This window comes from Hyperolius riggenbachi, chromosome 9 (genome assembly GCF_040937935.1).
Source record: "Hyperolius riggenbachi isolate aHypRig1 chromosome 9, aHypRig1.pri, whole genome shotgun sequence".
Lineage (NCBI taxonomy): Eukaryota > Metazoa > Chordata > Amphibia > Anura > Hyperoliidae > Hyperolius > Hyperolius riggenbachi.
Window position 1 is genome coordinate 211,452,145 of NC_090654.1, and position 10,022 is coordinate 211,462,166.

The 10,022-nt window shown below is 45.1% G+C and overlaps 1 protein-coding gene across 3 annotated transcripts in view; it reads right to left on the bottom strand.

Moving 5' to 3' along the window:
* The window catches only part of TMF1 (TATA element modulatory factor 1), a 58,381-nt gene extending 48,699 nt beyond the window's left edge, over positions 1-9,682 (bottom strand). For all 3 annotated transcript variants that reach the window (XR_011024075.1, XR_011024074.1, XM_068253945.1), the window contains exons 1-2: positions 9,445-9,682; positions 641-1,833 (exon numbers count right to left, since the gene is read on the bottom strand). Coding sequence is in view for 1 of the 3 variants with exons in the window: in XM_068253945.1 (XP_068110046.1) it covers positions 641-1,833; positions 9,445-9,586 (1,335 nt within the window). In the remaining 2 variants the exon portion in view is untranslated. The remainder of the gene's footprint in view (positions 1-640; positions 1,834-9,444) is intronic.
* Positions 9,683-10,022: the final 340 nt, after the last annotated feature.

Here is a 10,022-nt window from a genome sequence, read left to right on the forward strand (position 1 = left end):
TTATGGACCAAGTTCTCTAAGGCCAAGTTTTTATGGACCATTTAACCTATTTGTATGTTTTTGGGATGTGGCAGGAAACCAGAGTACCCAAAGGAAACCCACACTAACATGGGGTGAACATACAAACTCCAAGCAGATATTGTCCTGGCACAGATTTGAATTGGAGTCCCATTACTGCAACCACTACGCCACCCAAGGATTTTAGCCAGAGATGCTTTTTCTTTCATTGCATCATGACACTGAGACCACACTGCCAAGAACAAGAGCTACAAATGAGCTAACCACAGTGATCATGGGGTCAGAAGCCAATGAAATGGGCTCTTGAATAGCTCACAGAGTTCTGCTGTTATACCGACTGCAAAGCAAGTTGGCTGCAGTGGTGGGAGAGGGGCAAGATCAGCGGAAGCGAATGGAGCAGTAATTGAAATCTACGCCCTGGCAGGAATAACAGGTCCCAAACAGGGCATAGATTTCAATTACCATGGTCTGGAGCAGAAAAAAAAAAAAAAAAAAAAAGAACAAAGTAAAAAAAACAAACAAAACAAACAAAGCAAAAACAAAGAAAGACATTTCTGTGCAGAAAGCATTACATCCCAGAAAACAATACGGTTTACTGACAGCCTATTGTATGTTTAATTACCTTTTGCATATCCTCTAGAGAATAATCAACCTTTGGCTCACCGACCGCTTCCTCCAACTCAGCTGCCACTTCCTGGTTAGTTGCCTCTGTCTCCTGAGTGGCAAGTGCACTGAATAGGAGGTCCGGCTGCTCTGAATTCACCGGCGTTGCACTCCTTCCACTTTCCTCCATCTCTATATCGTCAGTAGAGTGCACAAGCAAGGTGTCATTGACTTCATCATCAGTTTTGCTATCTGTGGAGTCAGTAACATCCAAACTGGGAGTGGAAGTGCTGACTGCAATGGCGACCAGTGTGCATCCTCTGCCAGGTAACTCATCATCAGAGTTGATTTCACTGACACTGCGACTGTCCAATGACTGTACACTGAAAGAGTCAATTCTTTCAAAGGCATCAGAGGAAGAACAACTCTCTGTCAGTTTGGGAAACTCATCTAAACGACCATATTCCACAGAAGGAGACAGGAGTTGGAAAGAAGTCTGCATTAAGCTCAGGTTTCCTTTGGAATCATTCACCTCTTGCCTTGAGCTAACGGAGCTCTCGCTTATGACACTTTCATGGTCCAGAACTTCAATGTCACTAGTTGTTGATGTGCCAGAGGAGAAATTGCTAACTGGCGGAGATGGGGTGTTGCTTTGCCTGTCTTCAAGTTTTTGGTCTTTAAGCTCTAACGCATTGTCTTTATTATCAGTAGGAGCTGCTGAACTAGAAGGTTCCTCTTCCAGTTTGGGTTCCAACTGAACTGCAAGACCTTCAGAATTGTCACTCAAATCCTGGTTGGTCTCATCACAGTCATGTTTTTCCTCAGCTGAATCATCAGGCTTTGCCAAGATCAAGTTCTCATTGGATAATTCAATTTTTTCAAAGCTTTGAGTTGGACTTGGAGGCAGCAATTCCTGCTCATTATTAGCATTTTCCTGCCTGACTTTCAGTATAGGCTTGGGTGATGTTTGCTTTACTTCTTCTTTGGGTCTTTGAGACTTGGTGGGGGGTGTGGACACCACAGAATTAACTGTACCAGGGTTGACCTCTGACGAAGACAGAAAGGCACTGAAAAAGGTTTCAGATTCATCCACTACAGTTCGTCTTACTGGTTTGGTGATAGCTGTTGGTGACAACACTACTTGTGTTTGAGACTCTTCTGAATTTGTTCCCCAATTTGAATTTTCCCAGCTTCCCTTAATTGAACTGTTGCCTAAAATATAAAATAAAAGGGTAAATTGTTAGAACATGCATGTTGTATATTAATACAAACAAGAACATTTACAGATCAAAATGCACATCTTTTACTTTTCCTATGTTTGCATGCAATAACTTTGTGCTGAGCTATATTCCTTCTCTCTGACCTCTGACAAATTCTTGGCAACTCAATATATACTGTACCTTTATGACAATACCTCGCTGCTATAGAATGCCAAGGCCTGTTCACACTGGAGTGTTAAAATTATGTTCTTTGTTAAAAGAGAATCACTGTACACAATAGAAATGTAAATCTAGTTTCACCCACTAGTGCCAGCAATCAACGCAGCGATTGTGCAGAATCTAATTATGGTAGATTTTATTACAATCCCCACTATGCCAGATGGTGAAATGTTAGAAGTGGTGCCATCCTACCACTCCAGTGAAGCATTCTTCATATTATAGCCAATCTATTAGTAATAAGTGCTGATCCCTGTATGATACATGGGCTTCTAAAATGGAAGTACTGGGTTGAGGCTTAGCTTCCGATTGGAGGAAGCTTACGGAGACAGTGAGCAAGGGGACAGAGGCGGGGAAGCCCTGTGTCCTATTCAGATTTTTAAAAAATCTGACTGGGGTTCTCTAAGGTTTCCTCAAAAAAAAAAAAAAAACAACAACCTGTACCTCTGAAATACCTACCAAACTTATAATCACGTTATGAACACAATGTACAAAAGGTTTGTCCTAGTGGTGATTCATTTCTTAATGTAAACAATGGCAAGCCAGTATTTTCAAAGCAGGACTTTACACCATGCAATCTTGGTGGCCATACAATCTTAAATGGACAATCTTATCACATCCAAGCACCGGTAGTAGGAGGGTCAACAGGCTGAGAATGCATTAGATATGCTCTCACACCACACGGAAATGGTAAAATTGTACAATTAAGGTTGTATGGTGTATAGTCAACTTAAAGGGGAACTGAAGAGAGGTAAATGGAGACTGTCATGTTTATTTCCTTTTAGACAATACCAGTTGCCTGGCAGCCCTGCTGATCCTCTGCCTCTAATACTATTAGCCATAGCCCCTGAACAAGCATGCAGCAGATCAGGTGTTTCAGTGGTTCAGACTTATAAGTCTGATCTGACAAGACTAGCTGCATGCTTGTTTCTGGTTTTAATCAGATACTACTGCAGAGAAATAGACCAGCAGGGCTGCCAGGCAACTGGTATTGATTAAAAGGAAATAAACATGACAGCCTCCATATACCTCTCTCTTCAGTTCCCCTTTAAGTGCAGGGCTGTGGAGTCTGAGTTGAAGTCAGAGTCGAAGCAATTTTGGGTGCCTGGAGTTGGAGTCGGATCTGGTGGTTTCATTAACTGAGGAGTTGGATGATTTTTGTTTTAAATCGACAACCCTGGTAAGTATTAGACTAAGGGAACCTATGACTCGGGAGCCAGATGTGGCTCTTTTGATGGCTACATCTGGCTCACATACAAATCAGTAGGGGTTGATTCACTAAGCTACACTGCTCAAGCAGCACAGCTTAGTGTGGCAGCACAAATAACATTTTCAAAGTAGGCACACTACTGCTGTAGCATGCACTACTAACTTACTCATGCTACCCTGAAACGAACCTGCTGCTCCAATTGTCCCACTATGGACCCTGTCAGGTCCAGTGACTTTGTAGGACAAGATCCCCGCACTTTGGCCTAACAGGCTGCCAATCAAGTGACAAGCAGCCTATTGGGCCAATCAAAGTGCGGGGATCTTCTCCTAGAAAGTTAATCAACCCCCAAGTCAGCTAGCTAACTGTACAAGTTGTTAGTCCCTATTTCTCCTGTCTGGCTCTTGGGGAAATTGCCGATGTCGCCGAAACCCAAAAGACGCTGAAGACGTATCTGACACTTCTGCCGCCTGGCAGATTAACTGTATACACATCAACATGGCAACAGGGACGTGAGCCCTACTGTCCCAGTTTGAAACATATTGTTTGGCTCTCACGGAATTGCATTTTAAAATGTGGCGTTTAGAGCTCTCAGACAAAAAGGTTCCTGACCCCGGGACTAAGGAGTTGGTCGGCGCTATTTTGGGTGCCTGGAGTCGGAGTTGAAGTCGGTGGTTTCATAGACTGAGGAGTCGGAGTCAGAGTGGGAGTCGGATGATTTTTGTACCGACTCCACAGCCCTGCTTAAGTGTATGGCCAGCTCTAGCCTTTAACCTCCCTGGCGGTATGCAGTTTCAGTGGCTGCGTCCGCGGGAGGGATTTTTTTTTTTAAAATTAAAAGTCTTGTTTTTTTTAAATGTTAGCTAGCACTAGGCTAGCTAACTATGTGGCCCAAGTCCCCCGGCACCTCTCTGACCGCCAACCCCCCCCTCCAATCGCTGCGGCTAGATTTACCTGTCCGCGATCCCGCGAGAGCCGCAGCTTCCCAATTAGCTTCATTCGTCGCTATGGCGACGATCAGACATGACGTCATGCGCAGTTCTGAACCTCCCCATAGCGAAGCGGGGTGCCGATTGGGAGGCTGCGCCATCGCGGGATCCCTGGGGGGTACGTATACCGGGGGCGATCGGAGGGGACCGGAGGGACTTGGGCCGCATAGTTAGCTAGCCTAGTGCTAGCTTAACAGTATGTAACTAATTTTATTTTTAAAAATCCTCCCGGGGCGATGGGATCATCTGTGGTGGATAGCCCGACACTGTGTCGGGCTTACCGCCAGGGAGGTTAGACTAAAAATAAACCAATCAAAAAAACAATTGATTTGTGTTACCACAAAAAAGCAGTCACCATATTTTTAAAATCAGATATACATATCTGATTGCGACTGTATATCTGTGACTGGAATCTTTTATATATAATAACATACCTGCTGTAAGAAGGAAGCCTGTTGTGTAGCTAGTAGGTATGTCCAATGAGATGCAAATTCTGCCATGATGCAGGTTTATGCAAATTTTGTATGCAAATGTATGCACTCCCTTTGCTCATGAAATCAATTAATTTGATTATGGTGTTAAATTTGGGGTTAAGTTACAAAGTAGTACTAAACTCTACATATGTACTCCCCACAGAGCTGCAGGGAATCCACTGAGAATGTTGCGCACATTGAACGCAGAGGTGTTGTCTATCACCTGTAAACCTGGTCTAGATGGTGCATGAAGAATCCCCTCATTCTCCTGAATTCTGGCTACCTACATAGATCTGCCTGCTTTGACCTTTTCTATAGCAGATATAGAAAAGGTAGAGGCATTTTTCTGTGTTGGCCCTAGAGCTGCGCAGCCGCACTCGTGGCTATGCGTACTGCGCATCCACGGCCAGCTCATGCAGCCATGTTTGTAGAGGCAGTAGAGCCCGACCCGGGCCGTGAGGTCGGGAGCCGGCCCGGGGGGGGGGGGGGGGGGGGGATATTGAGTGGCGGAACCCGGTGGAACTGCTCGGAGGGCGCGGACGGCGTCCCCTGTGCCTTCAAATATGATGCAGGTATTTCACTTTTTTTTTTGATTTGGCCTCGGAAGTCCTTTAAATACACATCTTGAATAAAAAACAGATGCAATCTACCGTATGTATTAAACACTAAAACTAGGTAAAAGTGAATGCAAATATATATAACTTCACAAACTATACTGACATCATGAAAGCTTTTTTATATAGTTGGAATAATAAATAAATCAACTATCTGCTGGACACTCAGCTATGTAAGGTACAGTGCTGCCCATAATTATCCATACCCCTGGAAAATGTGACAAAGTTACCTTTATGCAACCAGCAAGTAATTTTTTTGACGGTGATATAGGTGTCTCCTAAAGAGAATAAGACGATGTACAAGAGGCATTATTGTGGGACAAAAAACAATTATCAGCTTTTATTTACATTTGAGCAAAAATTGTCCAGTCCAAAATTATTCATACCCTTAACAAACTGTCACAGTCTGTGGGAAAATCCAAAGTTCTATATCATTCCAAATAGTCCTAGCTGTTCTAAAGCATCCTAATTACCCTGGTTAATTGGGAACAGCTGTTTTAATCAACTCAACAGTTGAAAAAGCTCTCTGCAGTTGGTTTGTGAACAATCATGGCTAACACAAAGGAGCTCAGTGAGGACCTGTGGCTGTGCATTGTAGCTACTCACAAGTCAGGAAAGGGCTACAAGGCTATTTCTAAATGTTTTCAAGTTCCAGTGGCTACAGTGCAAAGTATTATTAAAATATACAAGATGTCCCGCAGTGTGGAAAATCTCAAAGGAAGTGGTCTGAAGCCAAAAGTGTCACCTGTGCTGGCCAGGAGGATAGTGAGAGAAGTGAAAAAGAATCCAAGGATCACCACCAAGGCCATCCTGGTGAATCTGGACTCGGCTAGTGGCCAACGGACACTGCTGGGTTCCACGGATGCAGACCAAGGAGGACGCCATTTCTCCAGATAAGGCACACAAAATCTTGATTGGCCTCTGCAAATGCTCATCTGGACTAAGAAGAAGACATCCGGACTTCTGTGTAATGGCCAGGTGAAACACAATGAGGTTTCCTTAATTTGGCGTAAAAAAGGAGAAACCTTCAACCCAAAAAACACCATCTCCACTGTCAAACTTGGTGGAGGGAACCTAATGCTTTGGGGATGTTTTTCCGCCAATGGACCAGGGAACCTAATCACAGTAAATGGCACCATGAAAAAAAGAGCAATACGGGCTGGTGCACACCGAGCGGCTTTTTGGGCGTTTTCAGATCCGCTTGCGGCTGCGGATCTGCTTGGTCAATGTATCTCAATGGGGTGGTGCACACCAGAGCGGCAGGCGTTTTGCAGAAACGAAAAATGCCTGGGTGAGGCATTTTTTGGATTTCGGATGCGTTTCTGCCTCAATGTTAAGTATAGGAAAAACGCAAACCGCTCTGAAAAACGGCACTTCAGAGCGGTTTTGCAGGCGTTTTTGTTACAGAAGCTGTTCAGTAACAGCTTTACTGTAACAATATATGAAATCTACTATACTGAAAACCGCAGCAGCAATCCGCAAAACGCTAGCAAAACGCCTCATAAAAATAAAAAAAAGCGTTTAAAAATCTGCTAGCATTTTGCGGATCTGCTAGCGGGTTTTGGTGTGCACCAGCCCTTCATGAGGATTCTCAACGACTACATCAGGCAGACTGCCGAGAAACTTGGCCTTGGGCACCAGTGGACATTTCAGCATAACAATGACCCTAAACACACAGCAAAAGTGGTGAAGAAATGGTTAGCAGACAATAACATTAATATTTTGGGAGTACATTTGAAATTGGCGCCGGTAGACTTGGGTGCAGGATACAGCGGTATATAGCTGATCCTGTTTCTGCACAAGTCCGGGCCGATTTAATTACTATTCCCCCTCCAAGCCGACATGGATAGTGGGGGAATAAAATAATTCGGCTTCCAGCGATTGCTGGAGGCCGAATTATTATGTTTTTAAGCAACCTCGGCTCCGTCTTCTGACGGAGCCGACGTTACTCACTGAGCGCTTCAATAGGAATGATTCCTATTGAAGTCTATGGAAGCGCCGGCTGCGCCCAAATCTAGCAGCGCTGAAAAGCACTGCTCCGACATTTTGAAGTGGCCCAGGCAGAGTCCAGACTTGAATCCAAACGAGGGTCTGTGGAGGGAGCTAAAGATAAGGGCGATGGCAAGAAGACCCTGCAACCTGAAAGATTTGGAGCTCATTGCTAAAGATGAATGGGCACAAATACCCGTAGAGACATGCAAAAACCTGGTCTGCAATTATAGGAAGCATTTGACTGCTGTAATAGCCAATAAAGGCTTTTCTATTGATTATTGAGAAGGATATGAATAATTTTGGGCTGGACACGGTTTGCTCAAATGTAAATAAAAAAGCTGGGAAATTTTTTTCTCACAATAATGCCTCTTGTACATTGTCTTATTATTTTTTAGGAAACACCTGTCATTTCCCATCAAAAAATTACTTGCTCTTTGAATAGAAGTAATTTTAAGTCAAAATTTGCCAGGGGTATGAATAATAATGGGCAGCAATGTATATGTCCTGAAAGCTTGCTTTGAAATCCCACATATAGTATCCCGAGCTCAGTACATGGCCATTCCCTGCAATGGAGGTGTGGTGAAATTTTTTGCAACTTTATCAGATTTTGCAACCGGTTGCACTTATTTATAGGTATAGCTATCAGAAAGTGCAACCTAACCATTGACTTTAACCTATCTGTATCAGAAAATGCAACCCAACCAAACCCTATTCTCACTAGAGATGGGAAGTTCGGATCTTTTCAATGATCCGGATGATTCGAATCGGATCATTGAAAAGATCCGGATCTTTGATCCGAATCTCGGATCATTTTACTACCGAAGCATTCGGGGTGAGATGACTAGCAGGACAGGTCTTTCCCTGCTGTGGACAGGAGAAGGGGAGGGGGGTGGACACACAGAGAGAAGGGGAGAAGATGGACAGAGGGCAGGGAGTGGACAGAGAAGGGAGGAGGGACGAGCAGAGAGCAGAAATGTTTGTGCACACAATACCCACATGCTGCAATCATATGCTTTACATGTATTTATTTCACCTATATGCTCATCTGTGTACTTTCCATGCAAACGTCACACAGTGAAGGAAAGCATTCCCAGAAGTGAAGTGCAGCTGTTTAGTGCCGAGAGCAGGAGGATCATTTTGCCCTGCAATCACAGTGCCTGCAAAGTTACTGAGCTGTGCTGAGCCAAAAGCTTCAAATGTGTTCACTGTGCAGCACTACGGAACAGCCAGCCTATAATGAGAAGCACGTTTCAGCCAGTATGTGTGCTCTACACATATCTGGCAGTGGCACCCATGTCCCCTCTCTCTTATCTACCTGCTGTCCCTGCAAGGCTGCCTCCCATCCAACAGAGCGATCCCTGCTTCCAGGACCCCGCTGCCCGCTGAGAGGGGGCGTGTCGCTCCTGGCCCCGCCCCTTTTGCGATCCAAATCGTTCATTTTGATGATTCGGATGATCGACTCATTAAATAGATTCGGATCAAAGATCCGAATCGTTCATGATCCGGACAACACTAATTCTCACACAGAACCCTCCCCTCTTGCTCAACTAATAACCCCCCCTGGAGGGAACAATCCTCCCTCTTGCTCAACTAATAACCCCCTCGGGAACAATCCCCCCTCTTGCTCAACTAATAACCCCCCTGGAGGGAACAATCCCCCCTCTTGCTCAACTAATAACCCCCCTGGAGGGAACAATCCCCCCTCTTGCTCAACTAATAACCCCTCCTGGAGGAAACAATCCCCCCTCTTCCTCAACTAATAACCCCCCGAATAACCGCCCCGAGGGAACAATCCCCTCTCTTGCTCAACTAATAACCCCCCATGTAGGGAACAATCCCCCTTCTAGCTCAATGGGATCTGTGGTTGCAAAAAATTACAGGCGTGTTAACAGAGAGGAGCCACGCCTACACAGTCATACACTGTCCACTATGGCAAGTTGCAAAATATGATGGGTAGCAAAATTTTTCACTACACCGGCTCTGGGTGCGTAATATTATTCAAGTCCTGGAAATCATCCTCAGACACTTCCAGGCGCCATAAAAATGGGGGTCAGGTGAGGGCTGTGGTTGCCATGGTAACAGAAAATCTACAGATGAAGTGGAGTGACGTACCCTCCTGGAAGGGGGTGATGATGGAATCCGCCCAGGCTGTCTCGTCCTCTTTGATGTCCAGCACCCGGTCTATGGACTTCTGAGCCTGGGACAGCGCCTGCTTAGCAAAGCTGGATAACTGCGAAGCATTAAACCAGCTCATATCGCCAGCCGGGCTCTCCGCCGCCTCCACCTCCTGAGCCCGGATCCCTCTACCTACTTCCCGAACACGTAGCAGTAAACACAACCCGACGTGTCGTCATCAAACCGCGACGCAGTGTCTCAGCCGTGGAGGATCAGGTGATCGCTGCCAGGAAGAAGGCTAGCCTTACCAAATCACATGACCAGTCAATGATAGCATTGTGCGGCTGCGGGAGAGAGCTAGTCTGTTGATGGTCTGTAGGCTTCTATACTTTACTGTGATTTGTTGGTCTGTAGCCTGGCTTCCATACTTTATCACTGCGATTTGCGTTCAGGTGCTGCGGGGTCGGCACTGACATTTTGTTTACAGTCAAAGCCTCAAACCTGGTGTACTGTGTTATGCAGTAGACAACTGTATGCAATTCACTTTTTCTCCTAGGAGATAATTTTTCATATAC